This window comes from Schistocerca gregaria, chromosome X, assembly GCF_023897955.1.
Source record: "Schistocerca gregaria isolate iqSchGreg1 chromosome X, iqSchGreg1.2, whole genome shotgun sequence".
NCBI lineage: Eukaryota > Metazoa > Arthropoda > Insecta > Orthoptera > Acrididae > Schistocerca > Schistocerca gregaria.
In genome coordinates this window covers 743,939,630-743,961,488 of record NC_064931.1, presented here as the reverse complement: position 1 = coordinate 743,961,488, position 21,859 = coordinate 743,939,630, and the positions used below count along the sequence as shown (strand labels likewise).

Here is a 21,859-nt window from a genome sequence, read left to right as displayed (position 1 = left end):
CATTTTGGGTGTGCAAACACTTAAAAGCAATTGTTGGAGTTGGAGTTTCAAGCATTTATTGTGAGAAATATGATATGAGAAATAAAAGAGTATTTAAAATTTAAATTGTTTACTTTTTCATCATTGTCTTAATTCACAATGTACTTGCCACAATAGTAGTTGGATTTCAGGAAGTGCAATTATTATTATTTGTTGTTGTTGTTGTTGTTGGTGGTGGTGGTGGTGGTGGTGGTGGTGGTGGTGGTGGTCCAGTAACTTCTGAAAGGCTTCCAGGCTTTTATGTCATGACTGTGTCCTAACACATTTGAAGCTGGAAAAACTGATATTACAAGTCACCCATCATTATTTTTGTAGACAGCACTCAACATTTAATTTCAAAATAAACTCAATACCGGTATATGAAATGTGACACCTTAAACTGAGAAACAGTAATTTCATCAGCCATTAAGACAGGCCGGTCATGACAAGAAAAGCTGTAATAATTCAGGTACAACCATGAGTCGAACAGAAGTGGATACAATCAAAGTGAGAATAGCAAACCAGACACAGGCAACAAAATCACTCTCTTTGTTATAAAGAGCACATAGAAATTACTGAGGAAAACTGAAATAAATAAACACTGAAGTGGCTTAGGGCAAGCTGTGACTGGCATTTTATCAGCCTCAGTGGCTGACTTATGTAGTAGATAGTCACAGATCTTAACACAGGCAGCTAGCAGCGTTTCCACAGACTTCATAGCACTTACACAGCTCAGTGATCTATTTTCCATATCAATGTCCAGCAGGACTACTAAAGTGAGGATTGTCTTCTGTCTGCTGTTTCCAGAACACTCTGCTGATTGTGTCACTCAGTGCTGTGTTTATACGATGGTGTACAGCTTTTGTCAAAGATTGTCCTCTTATTCAGCTAATATACCTGGCCATCTGAAGATAAAGCCATGCTACCCAGCTTAATGTCATTAATTTTAAAGAGTGTAGATAATTCCTTGTACCATTTATAAAAGACCTAGTTCACATAAATGTTAAACGAGTGGGTTGTAGGAGGGGTAGCTATAAAGCATTAATTATCACCTCAGAAAATAAAGTTACTTAATTAATATTTTTTTATTTGCGGGTATGTCTCTATTGACCTGGTACACACTGAAATCCTAGTGCTGCAGTATCATTGCACACCAATAGAGGAACCAAAACAAAATGGTGCAATCCACATACACTTTATCAATGGGCTGCACTATTCTGCTTTGGACCGTGTGAGGTGGCACAGTGGTTAGCACACTGGACTCGCATTTGGGAGGATGATGGTTCAAACCCATGTCCAGCCATCCTGATATAGGTTTCCCATGATTTGCCTAAATCACTTCAGGCAAATGCCATGATGGTTCCTTTGAAAGAGCATGGCCAATTTTCTTCTCTATCCTTCCCTACTCCGAGCTTGTACTTCCTCTCTAATGACCTCATTGTTGATGGGACTAATCTCCTGCTCCTCCTATTGTGCTTTGATTTCTTTCAAGGCCCAAATCGGAGTAATTAGGTTACCTCCAGATCCCAGTTCATTAATGACATTTCCAGAATGTCACTGCTATTCTTCCTACTCCATTGAATCAACAGGATAAGAATAATGCATGTCAGAAACGTGCACTGGTTCTGAGAAACCACATGCACAGTGAGGCATTATGGCAGTAGGGAGGGAAGCCCTTTGTTTGCTTGTAGTGAATACTTCGTAGTACATTCTGTGAAAGGTTTCAGGATTAATCAACTGATATACTTACTGACATCTAAAGGTGTGAATTTTATGTGTGTAATTCATTGTGTCAGAAGTAAAACTGACCTGTCAGTTGTGTACTAAACATCAATTCTAACATTAATCAAAGACTGTTCAAACTATTGATAAAGATTTTCTGCGAGTTCATGTACCTTGACTGATTGAATCAGGTCTCCTCTGAAGAAATGGAAAAGTTGAAAATCTCAGAGATTCGTCTGTGAGCTTTACCTCATGGTCAACATAAGATCTGTGCAGACAAAGAAGCAAGATTTTGTTCTCTCTGGCAGTCTTTTTGACTCCCAGTAGCACAGCTAACCAGCATTTTTATTTTTTCTACCTTTTTTGCTGGCTATTTTAACTTGAAAAATGTTTTATGGTATCAACTCTCACAATAGTTTTATAATGTGCTATTTAGATTAAATTGCCATAAATGCTGAAAATACTTTTCAGTTCAGTTTTATTGTGGCCATCCTTTGTGAAAGCAATTTCACATCTGTATTTATCGTGGCAATTTTGTATACTTCTATGTCTCTATTACTCAATACTTATATGTATTTTGTTAGCCAATGTTTCTTTGATATATCGTGGGTGCCATATTTCACAGTTTTTATTGAGGAAAGTTCCATGAAAGGTGGAAAGAAATCAATGTATACATGAATGAAATGTAGAGTTTGTGTCCTGTACCTAATATACCTCACTCCATCTAATATTCTACAGCTTCCTTCTAAATCTGCAAAATCATTTTCTTAACAAGCTCTTTGTAAGTTGTCTTTTGTGGATATTGACCATCATGGTCTAAGACCCCATGTAAAACTGAATAACACTCAAATATGTTGACCTGTGTGCTGACGTACAAAAATTTTAACTATTAAGGTGCTGATATCCCATATAGTGTGAAATGTTTCATTTCTTACCATGTCAAAGGATGTTGTCCATTTACCACTCCGAACTGAAAATCTCAAATCTTAACAGTGGTGGTGCATAGGAATACGGAATTATGTTGCATTAATTGAAAACACTGACACACTGCATTACTATTTATGGACAATTTATTCCCACAACATGCCAACTGCCTTTCCGCAGTGGTAACACCAGTTCCCGTCAGGTCATCGATGTTATGCATTGTTGGGCTTGGATAGCACTTGGATGGGTCACGATCCGCTCAGTTCTTGTGAGGCCAACTGAGGAGCTACTTGATTGAGAAGTAGTGACACGAGTCATGAAAACTGACAACGGCCTGGAGAACAGTGTGCTGCCACATGCCCCTCTGTATTCGCTTCTGGTGGTGCCTAAGGGCTGAAGATGACACAGCAGCCAGTCGGTACTGTTGGGCCTTCAAGGCCTGTTCATATGGTGTTTGTGTGTTTTTATTCCCACAACATATGTAATATGGATGATGACATACACGATTCACAAATAAAGCCGCAGAATGCACACACAATGATAGCTGTTCACTGCTCAGTTACATACAGGGGCAGTGCTAATGGTTCAGTACTTCATTGCTTATACACCATTGTCTGTACATTAACACAGTCCTTAACTTCTTTGGTGTACCTATGTGATACACTTTACAATATTTACTTATGATTTCATGCTTACAATTGACATAGCTCCTGCTCTCATGAATACCCTGCCTGAATGCCTCCTCTGCTCTAGATTCCAACTATTCATAGCCTTACCCTTTGGTGACAACTTGTAACTTTGTGATTTTCTATCAGTTACAAGGAAAGGATACATTAATTAATAATATAAAAGAGAAAATATTATAAAACTAACCAGACTGATTCTTAGAACTAATTATTTCATGTACCAAATCATTTGTATCCTTCTGTTCTACAGAAACACATGGCACTGCCTATTTTTTTATTGTATCTTCATGTGCAAGAAAACTTCCCTGGCTTCCCATAAAACCACCATTTAAAAATTGTATATACAATTTATTTAAAAAAATTGTTAAAATTTTAAATATTTCCCTTGAAATACAAAATATGGATAATCTAAGAACAACATTGTATTCAGAAAATTTTGGGCTTCAGTATTATCAAAACAGATTTTAGAAACATGCCAGAGTACAAAAATGTATTTCTTGGACAGTTCCATTGAAGGTAATACAAACACTGGATTTATAAGAGGTATCTCGAAACTGTGCCTCCTACTCTGCTCTTCTGGGACACCTGTGCTGTACTGAAACCACTGGGATTAAACCACTTAAACAGATGGTTATTTCAGCATTATTTTCAAATTGAATTGTTTTATTACTAAGATTCCTTTTGTTTTAATTACTGACAATACCAAAGCAATCATTTTTACCCTTACATGGTTTTCCTGTTTAAGGTGATTGCAGTCTTAAATTTGTTGAAGCATCACTAACGCTGCCACACTTCCTCCTTTTCTTGGTCAGCTTCTCTGCAGACATACATTATTTTTTATTATGAATAGATGAGTCGCAATCATCTTTATTAATATTAATTTGACACAACACAATGCTAGATCAAACTTCCTTTATAAACTCCATAAAACAAACTAAAATGACCAAATTTAATGTGACAGTGACTGTAACAACGATGATGATGATGATGATGATGATGTTAGCTGTAACAGACCTACATTAGCCGGGAGTCATCACATCATACAGTTTTCCCATTACATTCGCTCCTCTTGTCAGGAAATTCTCTTTTTTGCATGGAATTGCAAGATTTTCCCCCTGCACACATTTTCAAGATTTTTGAAATCTCTCAACATGTCGTATTGTTGTCCAATTCTGCAAAAGCATCAAACCATCTAAAACTACACTGGCTTAGTTACTAAATTATGAAAAGAAAACAGAAATTTAGTAATTTTGGTTTTCCTCCTGGACTCTTCATATATGATTGTGGAAACTCTCTCTTCCCTCCCTCCCTCCCTCCCTCCCTCCCTCCCCCCCCCCTCCCTTTATTTTCTGAATATCAACTGACAAAACTGCTAAAGTGTTTTATCCTTTTTGTTTGAGTGTATGCCACTTTTTTCATATTCAGCTGTTTCACTAGCACCAACTAGCATAGTACCAATGTGAAATATTTGTTGTCAGCAGTAACTTTTTCATTTCCCATTAACTCACTTTCCTGCATTGTTAAGCCAAGACTGACGATGATAATGTTGTAACCCAATAGTGTGAGTGCACGTAATCAAACAGTGCATGATATAAGTGCCTCCACGGACGGCCTAGTGAGGTCACCTCACAGTGTGAACAGGTGGCACAGCAAGTGGTGTGCTGTGTGCACAACAGCCCAATATAAGCCTGGTATGCCAGATCCTCGGCCTTACTTCCTGTTTACTTGCTTACTCTATGCTCACCTTCGAGACTGTATGCTGATGTGTTATATAGTTATTAGACTTTGTACTGATCTATACTTCATTTGGTGTTGTTGTGAATCTCTTCATGTGGGAGCAAAATAAAACTTGGTTGATGTTTCTTATGATATTGTGTCTGTACAGTGTTAACAACAGTTAGTGCAGAGCCTCAACAAGTTACTCATGCTTCTATGCACAGTGTGTCCAGGCCACTTCCAATATTATAACTCAAATTTTTATTCAGGCTGTTGCCTGATCTTCTGGATTCAGATGCCTAGGCCACAGCTTGATATTTTCTGTGGCCTGGCAAAGGATAAAATTTCATAATGCTTGCCATTGTAGCCTCTCTCCCATTGTTTTGTGTAGCTTTCAACATACATATTTTGTGTAGTACTTTTATTCATCTGTGAAGCACTTTTACTGTGATATTGAGCTTGCCATAGTGTTACAGTTTAAGAACAAAAAATTATGTATACAGGCATTTAGACATGAACAAGTCAAGTTTGACAAGGCTGTGATGGGTAGTCGGTCATGACCTTATAGTTGGAGCCATCCAGGCATTTGCCTGAAGTAATTTAGGGAAATTGCAGAAAACCTAAATTGGGATGGATGAATAATGAAGATTGGAGCCACCGTCATCCTGAATACATACCATAAGTCAAAATTGCCAAAACAAGTGTTTTCTAATGTTAAGCCATTTTGGTCTTTTTCTGTGGAACTACAGACAGCTCTCCATGTACCAGTATAAATATATTATACAGAATGTAAGCTTGCGCCTGTAGTATTCCTATGTATATGTGCCTCCTGTGGTACATAGGCATATGCCTTATCAGTATCTAAGAATATGACAGTGACTGGCTTGTTTTTCTCCCAGGGATTTTCAAACTGTATTCGCATAGCAAAACCACTCTTTGGTTGACCTGTTTAGTCTAAACCCATGGGATAGAAGTATTTGTTTTGCACAAATTTGCCACTCACCTTTTTGAAACAGTGTAATTATGATTCCCACTCTCCTCTTATTTGATATTACATTATCTTACCAGATCTTATTCATTACCCTGTGTGTCCATTGTTTTCGAGGTCCACCAACAGCTTTAGTCACATTGACACTGAGCTGATTTACTCTAGTAGATATTACTTGGCGATTGTTTACTACTGTTTCCATTTCCAACCTGGTTAGATTACTAATGATGTTACATCCAGAAATTTGAGGGTCACTGTCCTGTGGATCTTTGCTTTCCCTGCCGTTCAACTGTTTGTCAAAGTATGCTCTGAATTTCTGTAATACTTTTTTTTTTATATTTCTTGCAATCTCTCTATATGAAAGTTCTACTGATTTGATGAGCCTCCTACAATTCCCCTTTCTCTGTCTGTAATTTTTTTTATTTTCTTATTTTTATCTACAGCTGCTCTGTTTGCATTTGTATTTGCATCTGTGACTGTTGTGTGGATCTTTCCATACATTGAAAGCTTTTCTTCTATTTCAACTGATACATAGTTCTTCTTGCACAATTTTGATTTCTAATGGCAGCTTTTACATCTTCATTCAGCCATATTATTTCTTTTAGTTTTCTGATATTATTTTGCCACCCAAATAATATCTCTTGTGTTCCTGTCACGGCCAGTTTTAAAGTATTCCATTCCTCATGTGCAGATTTCAGTTTTTCTTTTGTAACAAGATGCAAAACTGATCTCTGAATTATTCTGTCACACTTTTCACAAAGTTATCTTCTCTTTTCCCCCACCTTTTCTTTCTGTCTTTCTTCCGAGGTCTTGTCATTGCCATATTTACAATTAACAGCTTATGATTTTTTTCATCAAAATTTTCACTTGGAATTACTTTGATATTAATGATGGGCCTCCAAACTTCTTTATATGAAAGACTATCAGTTATATTTTTTGGTAACATTACACAGAAATTCAAACTTCATGTAATAGCAGAAAGATTAAACTTAAACAAGCATGCTTATTTTAACTGTTTCCTGGCACTGATTCAACCAGATAGCCATTTGGTTAGTTATATGTGCATAGGAAATGTAAGCTACATATCACAGTAATGTGAAAAAAGATAGTGCAAAGGCTATTTGACATAATTTCCCGAGAATACTTTTGATTTTCCAGGTGACACACACTAATGCCTTTTTACAGAAACTTCTTAAATGTAATAAAAACATAATGTTCCATATACCATGAGAGGTCTATTTTTACCACCTATTTTATTCTGAACAGTACCTAATGACATAGTCTATGTCTACATCTACATATATGTTTTGCAAGCCACCATACAGTGCATGGCTGAGGGTATGATCTATCATTACTAGCCATTTCCTTTCCTGTTCCACTCGCAGGTAGAGCGAGGGAAATATGACTGTCTATATGCCTCTGTTCGAGCCCTAATTTCTCTTATCTTATCTTTGTAGTCCTTACGCGAAATGTGTTGGTGGCAGTAGAATCATTCTGCGGTCATCTTCAAATGCTGGTTCCATAATTTTTTTCGATAGTATTCCTCAAAAAGCATGTCGCCTCCCCTCCAGGGATTCCCATTTGAGTTTCTGAAGCATCTCCACAATACTGGCATGCTGTTCGATCCTACCAGTAACAAATATAGCAGCTTGCTTCGGTGTCTTCCTTTAGTTCGACTGCTGTGTATTCCAAACAGTTGAGCAGTATTCAAGAAAGGGTTGTACTAGTGCCCTGTGTGCAGTCTCTTGTACAGATAAACCACACTTTCCCAAAATACTCCCAGTAAACTGGTGTCTAGCATTCGTCTTTCCTACTACAATCTGTACATGCTCATTCCGTTTAATATCGCTTTGCAATGTAACTCCTAGATATTTAATTGATGTGACTCTGTCAAGCAGGACACTACTAATGTTGTGTTAGAACTTAATAGGATTGTTTTTCCCTACTCATCCACATTTACTTACTTTTTTACATTTAGAGCTAGCTGCCCTTCATCAGAGCAAATAGAAATATTGTCATAAGTCATCTTGTATTCTCCTAAAGTACACATACAGTGATGACATCTTCCTGTACACCACAGCTCATGCTGATCACCCTGTCCAACAGATCATTTGTGCATACAGAAAATAACAGTGGTCCTATCACACTTCCTTGGGGCACTCCCGATGATACCCTTGTCTCTAATGAACACTCACCATTGAGCATAAATTAATAGGTTCTGTTACTTAAAAAGTCTTCGAGCCAGTCACATATCTGGGAACCTATTCTATACGTCCATACCTTGGTTTAAAGTCTGCAGTTGGGTACAGTGTTGAATGCTTTTCAGAAACCTGGGAATATGGAATTTGCTTGATGCCTTTCATCCATAGTTTGCAGGGTATCATATGAGAAAAGAGCAAGCTGAGTTTCACAAGTGATGCTTTCTAAAGTCATGCTTATTCACGGACAGAAGCATTTCCATCTCAAGGAAATTTATTATATTCAAACTGAGAATATGTTCAAGAATTCTGCAGCAGACTGATATTAAGGATATTTGTCTGTAATTTTGTGGGTCCGTTCTTCTACCCTAATTATAAATAAAAGGTAATTAAGGAGCCAATACCATAGAGTGCTCTGTAAAACTGAATTGAGATTCTATATGGAACTGGTAACTGATTTGTTTTCAACTCATTCAATTGTTTCTCTATGCCAGGGATGCCTCTTTCTATGTCCTCGATAGGGGAGTCTGTGCAATATTGTAATGTTGGTATGTTTGTACGATTTTCCTGTGTGAATGATTTCTCAAATGTGAATTTTAATACTTAAGCTTTCCTTCTATCTTCTGCTGCCACACCATACTGGTCAACGAGTAATTGGGTAGAAGGCTTAGACCCATGTATTGATTTTATGTAGGACCAGAATTTTCTCGGGTTTGTGGCTAGATCTTTTGCTAAGGTATGATGGCCGAAGTTATATGGTTCGTGCATTGATCTATTTACAGACAGACAAATCTCTACAAACTATAGTCTGTCATCATGTGTGCATTCTCTTTTGAACCAAGACTGCAACAGCCTTTACTACCTCAGAATTTTCTGAATTTTGTTATCAAATCATGGTGCGTCTTTTCCATCCTTAATACACTTAACTCAGCACATTTACAATCTGTGTAAAGCTTGCACATAATTCCTCGGTGTCCATGATACTGGAACTAAATGGTGTCAGTTCATTTTCGAAGTGGGATGCTAACAACTGATTTCTAGCAGAAATACTCTCCAAGTCTTCTTGTTTGGTTTATTAATTTTAATAACTGTAGTCACTACAATATCATGTCCACTAATCCCTGTCTCTATAATGATTTTTTCAATAAGATCAAGTTTTATTGTAGCTAGAAAGTCTAAAATATTTCCATTAAGTGTAGGATGTTGAACTAGCTACTCAAGGCAGTTTTCAGCAAACATGTTGAAAAGTACATCACAAGACTGTCTATATGTACTCCCTGCAGTGAATCTGTAGATGCCCCAGTCTGTGCTCAGTGAGTTAAAGTTACCTCCAACTAACATTGCGTGACCTGGGTCTTTGCACACTACTGACTGCGGACTATCTTTGAATAACTCTAAAACTGTCACAGTGGAATCAGGTGGTCCTAGACCTGTTATATGCGACGTACTAACTTCACTGTCACACTCAAATTCTATCTCAATAGAGACAATATTTTTGCAACTGCAATGAACACTCCTCCTATCTGTCTTTTTGATGTATGGTTCATGAGTCACTATATATCTGAGAGCTTCCTGCGTCAGGCTTCAGCCAGCACTGTCTCAAGAATAATTTGAGTGTGAGAAATTCCAATTTAATACTTGTACATGGTAACCCAGTTAATCCTTCAGGCCAATTAGCAGACTGAACTTGCATTCGGGAGGACGATGGTTCAACTCGTGTCCGGCCATCCTGATTTAGGTTTCCCATGATTTCCCTAGATCACTTCAGGCAAATTCCGGGATGGCCAACTTCCTTCCCCATCCTTCACTAAACTGATGGGACCAATGACCTCACTATTTGGTTCCCTCCTTCAACCTACCTACCTACCTACCTACCTACCTACCTATCTTCAGGCCAGTAATTTCTGTGCTTGCTAGACTACTGATGATAGGTTATGCAGCTGGCTTGCAAAGAACTGCAGCATATTATTTAAATAGCTCTATCACAGAAATCCTTTTTCCAAAATCAATAATTTTTAGTAATTGTAAACAATAGGCCTTTACTACATTTAAAACATATTTGACCACTCAAAGTGAACTTTTGGTCTAATAAACTTTGAATCAGTCTTTGAAACTGAGTCTGACCCCACACTCTCTTCCCACAAATTGTCAGTAACTCTATTGTTGGCAGCAGTCTGAAATTTACAAGTGCTGTTTTTCGTGTCTTCTCACTGGTTTGATGAATAATAAATGCATAGTGTACTGAAATATTTATTATTCTTCTGTAGATTTTCACATATCACTTCACACTTTTGCTTTCCTTTCCATGTGAAAATGTTTTTGTTCCTGATTTCTTCAGACTTGCTCACTTCCCAACAAAGATTTGAATGGGTTCAACAAATATCCATAGATTTAGTTGCTGACATAGTGTCACTCATCATTGATGTTTCACAGAGAAATGAAGGTTTACCCGAGAAACTGCTGCTGCTAAGTGCATGATTAAGGTACTGTCAGCACAGATGCTCACTTCACACAAGTACATAATCGAATTTCCAACTTGAGGCGTTAAAACATTTGTATAAGTTGGATTTATGTGTGTGTTGCAAAGTGTTCTTGTTGTTCGTTTGTACCAATATTTTGTTTCATTGTGTGGTTGTTTAGCGAAATGTAGAACAGAGAAAACAGTTTCATGCAAATGTGGAAGTGATTTTTTTTTTAATGGGAAATAGATTGATTCATGAAATTTTGAGAGTTCAACTGTCTGTTATTGACTAGTATATTGCCTCTTTAGCAATGTGGAAATGAACATGTGGTCCTCAGTTACTTTGAAGAAAGTCAGCAACCTCTGACTATGGCCTTAAAATATAGTAGACAAATGGAAAATTAAACATTCTCAAAAACCAGATGTACTGAAGCAGAGTAGCTTGGCATATTGACTCTCAGAGGATGCCCAGAACTCCTGCAAGTGGTGGTTGGTTTTGTTGTTGTTAATAATGTGTTTAATAATTTGTGTATAATAATTGCTATTGATTTATAACACCAGGTAAAAGAGGAAAGTAGACTTAGAAGTAAATTTTATTGTGATTAAGTATGACTGTATATGGAATAATTATGTATATTTACTTTTTAGGGCATTGCTCTTTCAGTGTGGACTTTAATTATGGAGGCTATGTCAGGAATATATGTTGAACTGTCATTTCTTGATGCCAGTCTCAACTTCGGCCAGAGCATATTTGTATTTGCTATTTTTGGTCTCAGTCCTAAGGCAGCGATATTACCATTCATAAAACTGTAAGTTTTAGACACAAAAAAAGTTTTGTAGTTAGCTGATGTCTTAAAGTGATGCCTGAATGTAAAAGCTTAATGAGGAAATTTATTTCAGATGGCGGAGGGTGCGATATGGAACATCTACCTTAAGTTTGCCACAATGGGAAGAACTGAATTTTGAGACACGACATGTGTGTGATCAGTTTGTTATGCATCATTTGGAGAAATGTAGAAGTGATATTTCTGAAGATAGAAGGTGAGTGTAATTGAAATAAAAAGGTGCACTAGGGTGTCAAGAGAAATTTGCTGTATATTACATCACACTCCATACAGAAATCAGTGATGATTATTTTTATATTTTGTTTTTACACATTTGTGTGGTACTTAGAAGGCGTAGAAGAACGTGATTTAATTTTTTTACATCCAGTTAATAAATTTGTATTTGCTTCAGCTTTGATTATTGTGATATTATGGATTTGTTACAAAAAGCTTGTGTTAATTAGTTGTGCCTTTTACCACCTTGGTTTGCTTTTTCAAATGACAAAGGGGTGCATGTGTCTTGTCATCAGGGATTTTTTAAATAGTACCTTCTGTTAGTTAAAATTTCTGTGTGAAAGCCATTTTACACTAAGGAAAACAAACATAGGCAACCAATTTGGATAATAAAGTGCATCAGAATATATAGCTGGAGAATGTGAAAATTGTATAAAAGCTGCCTGTATGTCCGACATCCGTATGTAGCATCTCAGTAAGGACAATATTTTAGTGTTTTAGGAAATGTTATTGGATTAAAGATTTGAGCTATGACAAAAGGATGCACAAATCGGATAAAACTGAAACATTGTAGGATAATGTGAGGACTATAATGCTGTAGCAATAGAAATGTTCAGTCATCAAATCATTAACATGTGAAAATGAAGATGTTTATGATATTATTACAGATATTTTCAGAACTTTCCATTTACATTTCTCATCCATTGCAAGTAAATCACAGATAGCCACAGCTTCTTCCACTAGACAAACTAGGAGAATTTTCACAAAATGGATTAGTAGTGAACAGCAGTAGATAGAGCTATTGAAGACCAATATTAAGAAATTTGAAACTGTTACTAAGGTACTGAAGGGTAAGGGCTTGTGTGGTTATTTTAGTGAGTTTGGTTTTTGGGCATTAGTCCATGGTACGAGGCATATATCTCTCTGTCTAACTTTTTGTCTTCCAATGCTGGATAAGTCATCAGATGCTATCGGGTAGCATTACAATCTCAAACCAGCGCAGGAAGCTTATTGAACTTGTTCAAAAATTGCAACTGCGTTATGAGTTTTTGTAGCCTATGATGATATCTGCAGCATTGGAAAACCAAAAGTTAAGCACAAATGTATGCCTTGTACCATGGCCTAATGTCCATAAAACTAAAATAATCAAAAACTTAAGTGCTGCACATGAAAGCCTACAGTGGGTGGTTATTGTCAAGTAACAGGTAGGTTTGTAAATTTTTGAGAAACCTAAATTAGCAGCGTACATGTGTAACATTTCTTTTCATGCAAGTCTTTTAACGTATATTTAAATACTTATTGGTGGGGCCTCAGCACAAGAAGGGGACAGCAGATGAAATTTTAAATCTCTATATTGTGGTGTATTGCTAAATAAATCAAGAGCACTGTTTAATTGGGGAAAAGTCATGCAGTTGGTTTTGCTCTTACTTACGCAGTATGAAGCAGGAAGTTATTACACACTGTTACATTACAGGATAGGAACTTAATCTGACATTGGCACTATTACTTAAAGTAATCACTCAAAGTTCCATAGTTACTCGCATATATTTTTTATATTCATCTATGACTTAACAATATGTGTAGTATAAAGCTCCAAAGCTTTTTAATTTGCAGATGATAAACTACAACTGTTACAGATTCGACTCACAGACTGAAAAATAAAGCAAACTATGTATTGCAGTACATCACATCTTCTTTCCATAGTTTGGTTAGTGACAATTTTTGTTCCTTATTTTTCCCTATCTTCAGAAACTCTCTTCAGTTCAGAGTACATTGTTAATTTCAAATCTTATTTTATCTGCCTGATTTACTGTAGTCTTGGTCTTCCTTGTGCATTCCTAGCAAGGATTCTTCCTTTTATTAATTTCACAATGAAGGTGCAATGTTCAATATAGTTGTCCAATCCATCGGTCCATCTGTTCTGTGATTGTCCTCCTTAACAGTCTTTCGTCTCCTAAGTTGTTGAAGACTTCTTCATTGGTCATTCTCTCTCTTTAGGACTCTTCTCCAACACTAAGCCTCAAAAGCCTGTAATCTTTTCCATTCTGGCTACCCTATTGTCAACGTCTCAAAGCTATATAGGGCAAAGCTCGTAACAAAAGTTTTTATGTTTTGTTTCCTGGAGCTGAAATCAATACTTTAGATGATAGTAGCTCCGCCTCCTCTTCCTCCCCCCCCCCCCCCCCCCCCTCTACCTCTCCCTCTCCTCAATGGTGTTTGAGTATGCAGGTCTGTATTTAATCTTATGGCATGATCTACCGTCATCTGTTAGTGTACTACCCATGTACTTAAAGCTGGTGAGTTGCTTCAGCATCTCTTTATCCAAAGGTAGATTTTCTGCTATTGGAACTTGACTACATACGAGGATTTCAGGTTTCCTCTTATTTATTTTCATATTCTATCCTTCTGAAAATTCCTTGCTCATGCCTTCTATGGCACCTTTTGAGGGCTGTTTTCAAATACAGCTAACAGTCCTATATCATCTGCAAATCTAAGCATCCTTATGTTTTCTCCAAGTGTAGTTCTTCTTTCATAATAAGTATCTTTATATTCATGTATTATATAGTTTATGTACATCTCGAAGAGACGGCTGCATCCCATCTGGACAGCTTCATTTCCTCTTGCAAAATTTGAATGACCATCTTTTATTTTGACAATTCCTGTCTGATTCCTGTAAAGCTGCATGATTATTTTCGTGTCTTGATGATCCAGCTTTATGAGCATCACATTTTAGGCAGTCTACATTTTCAAAAGACTTTTCTAAAATAATCTAATTAATCTAATCTAAATCAGTACCTTATTTTACAGAAAATAAGCACACTTCATTTACAATAAAACCTAACACATTCAGTACCTTATACACAGTTCTCTTGGAACTACATTCTGCTATGTTAGATAGTATGATTGTGTGCAGATGGGAAGCCGTAGTGGAAAGCAAATATTCATGATGATATGCAGCAATTGGATGCAGCAACTGTAATGATCAGAACAGTGTCCTTCAACAGTTCCTGTTTTACTTTTGAGTTGTTGTACTTTCCATATTTTTATTTCTTGAAGTTATACATTATAATATTTTGGGTAACTCATTTGAGGCACAAAATATATTTTGAGTTAAAAAATGAGTTGTGAGGATCATGTGTGTTTTTCATTCATAAAACTCCATACACATCTGTGTTTAATAAGCTGGGTATTTTTAGACTAGTATTCCAGTACATCTGCAGTTTTCCACTGAAAATATGCACTTGTTCAAAAGGGACAGCTACAACTATACAGTCGAGTTTCGACAGGGAAACAATGTGTATGCGAGAGCACATATCCTTAACTATTGTTCACAATAGTGTCCAATACTTTGTGTCATACATTCAAACATGGTACTGATGAGTGTACTTCTGCTTTTGGTAGCTGCACTGCAGTTTATCAGCAACTCATTTACTACATATCAGTCTGCAGCTTTGGTTGCTGCAGGAACATATTGTTCACCCAATGAATATTTGGACTTGATGCAGGGTCCATTCATTGAGATTTGTGTTGTCACAGGTCTTGTAGGTCATTTCAGGTGGATACATGGATTGTCAGAGATGAAGACCATAGTCAAAATAGTCTCCATTCCCTGTTTCTTTTGAGTACAGTTGTAGTAAGAAGCTAATATCTTGTGAAGGACAGCTGTTGTTGTTATATTTCAATTTATTTAATTGTTGTTTTCATTTATGTTTTAGCATCCTGTAAATTTAATTGCAGAAATTGATATACCTTTACTTTTAATTCTAGATGGCACTTCCGCACATATCGAGAAGTGTTCAAGGGATCTGCACTTGTGACGTGGTTGATAGAAGCTGGTCTGGCACGAGACCGACAGGAAGCTGTGCAGTATGCCACTGATTTATTGCAGGGTAGGGTCATTAGGCATATAAATGACCTTCATCATTTTCATGATCAATCCCTTCTGTATACATTTTGTGTAGCACAGCGTTAAATATCTTTCAGTATATTATTTATCCCTCTGACAGATATCTGTTTAAGTTGAAACTCTCAGTCATTAGAAGAGGATATTGTTGCTATTGTTTGTTATTGTTTGGTTGTTGTTATTGTTTTAACTAGTGTGAGCCAGTTTGTTTTATTTATTTTTGGAGTGCATTTTCCTATGACTAAGTTTAGTTGTGACAAGCATAATGATTTATTCACATACAAAGGCCATACCAAAAGTCATGGTTTAATGGTACCATCTAGAGATTTTTGCAAAAACAGAATCTAATATACTCTTGCTACAAGAGAGATTGCAAGGAAACTGATAGAGAAAACTAAATATCAACTTCTGCACCAATAATTTTCAGCCAGAGCCTGGTGAAAGATCTATTAGAAAAATCCTATGAAGTTTTAGTCATGTGTAAAGTCAATGAGGGGTCCAAACCTATCATTCAGTGTCTCATGGATTTGGACATTTAAGATTTTATTTAGGATACTACTGTAACAATGTCTGTCTGCTGCATAGACTCACAAATGAGAGATTTTGATGTTGGCACCCCTATATATGGAAACATTTATAACTACTGAAAACAGACCAGGCATCTGACAGAATACCAGTTTGATTTTGTGTTGAATATGCTGTGGAACTGACTTCTTACGTAGCTTGCATTTATGAAGAATCTTGTGCATGCCTGAAAAAAGTGCAGGCCACTCTTGTTTTCAAAAAGGGTAAAATATTAGATGCACAGAATTACAGGCCAATATCACAGACATCCATCTTCTACAGGATCCTAGAGCATATTATGAACTCAAAGATTATGACATTCCCAGAGGCAAATAAGCTTCTGCCAGAGCATCAGCACAGAGTCAGCATAAACCACTCATGAAACACAGCTTATCTTAAAAATTTTACTCTGTTCATGCATGGCAGCTTGCAAGCAACAGATGCTAGTGAGCAGGTACATTGTAGCACATCTTCAGTGAACAATCAAGACACAATCATACAGAGTGTTGTGGTTTGCAGGAGAGCCAACCCCGTATTGCTAAAGGAGGCCGAAGTGCACGCGTTTTAGCTCACGCAGGCTGGCGTGAAGTCTGGAACATGACAAGGGAATTAGAATTGAGAAAAACGGACGTAGCTGGTGGAATACTTAACTTTAATCCATTAATGGAAAACGTTGCTCTTTATGGTACATGATTCACAATATCAATAGTACGGATACTGGCGCCTTGCTAGGTCGTAGCAAATAACTTAGCTGAAGGCTATGCTAACTATCGTCTCGGCAAATGAGAGCGTAGAAGTCAGTGAGCCATCACTAGCAAAGTCGGCTGTACAACTGGGGCGAGTGCTAGGAAGTCTCTCTAGACCTGCCGTGTGGCGGCGCTCGGTCTGCAATCACTTGTAGTGGCAGCACGTGGGTCTGACATATACTAACGGACCGCGGCCAATTTAAAGGCTACCACCTAGCAAGTGTGGTGTCTGGCGGTGACACCACACAGAGTATATCTGAAAATATGTGATTGGCTTGATGTAACTTACATTAATAGAACCCACCACATTATCCCACTATATTATACTGGATGGTTACTACAGAAACAAAATTAATGTTGGGTGTGCCCCAAGGGAGTGTGATAGGACTTGTAATGTTCTCAATGGATTATTCACTGAGGATGCTGTTGTCAGCAGGACAGTATTGTTGTCAGATGATCATAAGGAAATGCAGAAAGTCTTGGAAAGATTTCCATTTGGTGTAATGAATGGCAACTCTGTTTAAATGTAGATAAATGTAAAATAATATCAAAGAGGAAGAGCCCAGTAGTAGCCAATTACAGGTAGCAATGAACATCATGTAAGTATTTGCAGTTAGCAGTAAGAAGCGATACAAAATGATATGATCATGTAGAGTAAGCATTAGGGAAGGTGAATGGAACACTTACAAGGGAAGGCCATGTGATGGTGGGATCGCAGACTTACGTCAAACTTGTACACATTAATAGGCCATTAAAACAACATAATGTGCAAGTAGTAAGATGCAATGCTCTGACAGTTCTGAGAAAATCTTAAGAGAAGTCTTAAGCATCTATTATGTAACTGATGCATCTGTGCGAAGGTGCTGGTCATAAGAAGTCAGTGTGGTCAAGTGGTTAGCATTCACGCTTTGCAAGAGTGTTGCGTATGAGACAACAGTTCGAATCATCATGATATTCATTATCTGCGGATTTCGAAGAACAGGAAGTTACATTCATTTTTGTAGCACAAGTGCAAATTCTGTGGTATTCAATAAAAATTAACACCTACATTATTCGTTGTTGTTACATTAGCAACGTCTCTGCTATGCTGGTTAACTGCCAATTGGGGCTGCCTCTGTTCCTGCAGCTCAGAGCATAAAGGTGCAAAGTAGTTCTGAGTACCTTGGCAGACTGCATAAGGCATTTCACAAATCACAATAGGCACACATTTTCAGCAAAACTCTATGCATTGCTCTGTTTGTGTGCCAATAGTTATAAATATGGTTGTTCTAATTTGATTAAAAATAGTAAATACTCAAATAACATGAAATTCACTAAAACTTATAGACACTGGACTCGCATTCGGGAGCACGACGGTTCAATCTCGCGTCCGTCCATCCTGACATAGGTTTTCCATGATTTCCCTAAATCACTTAAGGCAAATGCCGGGATGGCTCCTTTCAAAGGGCACGGCCGACTTCCTTCCCCATTCTTCCCTAATCCGATGGAGACCAATGACCTCACTGTATGGTCTCCTTCCCCAAACAACTCTACCCGCCACTAAAACTTATTACAATTCCACGTGATTTTTATTACCCGTAAAAGTCACATAAATTACATAATATGACCAGTGATGAAAAAAGTATAGATTAAAAATTATGTTTCAGCAGGAGTAGAACCATCGCCTCATACATGTTTGTCGTATGAAGCTTGAATGCTAACCACTTGACTATCACGAACTGTAGCCTCTAGCGCTTACGCATAGATATGTATGCCACATAATGGATGGGTAAAACTTCTCTTACAATTTTCTTGGAACTGCTAGAATAGTGGACCTTATTATTTGCATGTTATGTTGTTTTAATGGGCTAATAAAGGAGTACAAAGTTTGAAGTAAATATAAGATCCCAGTGTCGTGGCCTCCCCTTGTTAAATTTTTTGGAAGAGTTCTGAGAAAGTACTGTGCATCTGTAAACTAAATCACATGCAAGACACTAGTGTGGTCAACTGTGGATTAGTTCTCCAGCATGTCAAGCCCTTATCAAATACAGATATTTTTAACAGATATCAAACAAATTCAGGGATACACTATGAAGATTGTAACAGGTCAGTATATTTTGTATGAAAGTGTAACAGAGTTGTTTTCAGACTTAAATAAAATAGGGAATTTCTGACATAATTCTTGCAAAATCATTGTGGGTAATTTAATGAACTGCCATTCAAGGAGCACTGCACAACATTTCTTTTGTCACCATTGCATGTCTCGTGCAGGAATGATGAGCATAAGATAAGAGAGCTTGGGGTGCACGTGGAGGCATATAGAAAATCATGGACACTCAGTAACTGAATGGAATAGGACCAAACATTAATAATATTGGTGCTAGGTACTATCCATTATGAACTGTACAATGGCTTGCAGAGGATATATATAGTTATAAATTAACACTCTTTACAAGACAGGAAAACTCTTGGAATAAAAAGTCATGTTACTAAAAGTACATACATTTTTTGGTCTTTGATACAAATTTGATTCAATTTGATGAACTTAATGTACGGATTTGGGAATTTGAAAATACTTAATGCCTTTCCATTGAAACTGCATAAACTGATAAACTTTAAGTTCCAGTTCCTATTGAATTTGGAGCTCAGAAAAGTTGAAACAAGTGGAAATCAGAAGGATACAGGGCAGAGGCATGGGGATTTTGTATTCATACTTGCAGATTTGTCTATGGTTGACTTGGTGGTACTTGCCAATACCACAGTTTATACTAACAAGTAAAACAATGCTTGAGAAATAACAATAAATGACATTCCAACTCTGTGCTCATTTGCTGAACAGCTTTGCAGCATGTGGGATTTAAATGAATGAGAAATTTATCATACAGACAGTGGAAAGAAGGCATTGGGTGGTAGACAGGCACATAAACAAGACAAGACTCTTTGCTGAACTTTCAGATACTACTGTCTCTCTCTCTCTCTCTCTCCCCCCCCCCTCCCCCTCGCCCTCGCCCTCGCCCTCCCCCTCGCCCTCGCCCTCCCCCTCGCCCTCGCCCTCGCCCTCCCCCTCGCCCTCGCCCTCGCCCTCGCCCTCGCCCTCGCCCTCGCCCTCGCCCTCGCCCTCGCCCTCGCCCTCGCCCTCGCCCTCGCCCTCGCCCTCGCCCTCGCCCTCGCCCTCGCCCTCGCCCTCGCCCTCGCCCTCGCCCTCGCCCTCGCCCTCGCCCTCGCCCTCGCCCTCGCCCTCGCCCTCCCCCTCCCCCTCCTACTCCCCCTCGCCCTCGCCCTCGCCCTCGCCCTCGCCCTCGCCCTCGCCCTCGCCCTCGCCCTCGCCCTCGCCCTCGCCCTCGCCCTCGCCCTCCCCCTCCCCCCTCCCTCCCTGCCCCTGTGTGAGGGGGGGGGGGGAGAGAGAGAGAGAGAGAGAGAGAGAGAGAGAGAGAGAGAGAGAGAGAGAGAGAGAGAGAGAGAGGGGCGCACAGTGAAAGAGGTATCAATATATGAGCATTTCTTATAGTGGCACACTAACGTTTATGAAGCACCTGCTTCATCAATAAAGAACTGATTACAGTGAGGGGCACTATTTGGGGGTGGTATCAGACAACAGCCTGCTCAAAAAGGCAATTACTTTGCTCTTGTCCCACTGCTTTTACAGAAACAGTGCATGCCACTCTAGATAAAGCCAGCAACAAAATCTGTGTAGAGTCCACACAGCTGGAAATGCTTTCTAATGATCTGATGGAATCTGTTATTGATTTTTGCAGTGACTTGTTGGAAATGTACCACTGTCACTGCATTCGTGGTACATGCTCCTGTTGTCTTTTCCTGAATCTTAAAGGGTAACCCAATTAATTTTGCTCTTGTCGCCACCACCAGCTGGTTCTGGACAGTTTATGCTACTGAGGTGCACTTCTTAGAAACCCTTGTGCTCATGTCACAAACAGTTTACATCTACATGTGCATATTCCTGCAGACTAACATAAAGGATATTGGTCTATGATTTTATGCATCTGTTCTTTAGACTTTCTTATATAGAACAGTCACCTGCTATTTGTGCCAGTCACTTGGGACTGTTTTATGTGGGTGATTGACAATAAATATGAGTTAAGGAAAGAGGTATTTCTGGAGCAAACTCTCCATAAAGCTTAATTAGAATTCCATCAGAGCCAAGTGCCTTACTTATTTTCAATTGGCTCAGCTGCTTTCTGCATCAGCGATCCTTACTTCTATCATATATTTTGAGTGTGTTTGCAGTTGGCACACAGTTGTACTTCGATACTGTCTTTCACAGATATATGAGAGTGGAGTTTCTTATACAAGGTCTGTCCTAAACGTTCGCAGGATGATTAAAAAAAATCATTTATTCAGTATCAATTTACAATCTTATCAGAATTTTTCAAAGTATTCTCCCCCTGCTTCAATCCACAGTTGCCAAAGCTTCACCCAGTCATTGAAGGTGTCCCGGAAGTTGTCAACAGGAATCTCCTTCAGTGTGGCCGTCGAAGTTGCTTTCACATCTTCCAGCATCCCATGCTGAGCTCCTTTTAGGGTTCTTTTGATTCTTGGGAACAAAAAGAAGTCTGCTGTTGCCAGATTGGGGCTGTACGGCGGCTGGGAAAGTGTTGCCATACCCACTTTGGCCAGCAACTCAGAGACAGTGAGTGCAGGGTGGCTTGATGCGTTGTCATGGTGCGTGATCCAGTTATTGCAAATTTCTTTTCAGATGCATGGAACCCTGTTATGCAACCATTTGGGCACTTCACAGTTGAACCCCTTGTTGACTGTTTGCCCTTCTGGCAAGAATTCACTTTGAACCACACCTTTTCTTTCAAAAACCACAATGCGCATTTCCTTGGTTTGTGATTTGTTCATCCTTTCTTTTTTCAGGCGAGGAGACTCCTTAG

General features: G+C 38.4%; 1 protein-coding gene across 4 annotated transcripts in view; it reads left to right on the top strand.

The window, feature by feature from the left end:
- The window catches only part of LOC126299012 (integral membrane protein GPR155), a 157,391-nt gene extending 137,449 nt beyond the window's left edge, over positions 1-19,942 (top strand). For all 4 annotated transcript variants that reach the window (XM_049990648.1, XM_049990645.1, XM_049990647.1 and 1 more), the window contains exons 13-15: positions 11,362-11,522; positions 11,614-11,754; positions 15,540-19,942. In XM_049990648.1, coding sequence (XP_049846605.1) covers positions 11,362-11,522; positions 11,614-11,754; positions 15,540-15,744 — 507 coding nt within the window. In that variant the 3' untranslated portion in view covers positions 15,745-19,942. The remainder of the gene's footprint in view (positions 1-11,361; positions 11,523-11,613; positions 11,755-15,539) is intronic.
- The last annotated feature ends 1,917 nt before the right edge of the window (positions 19,943-21,859 follow it).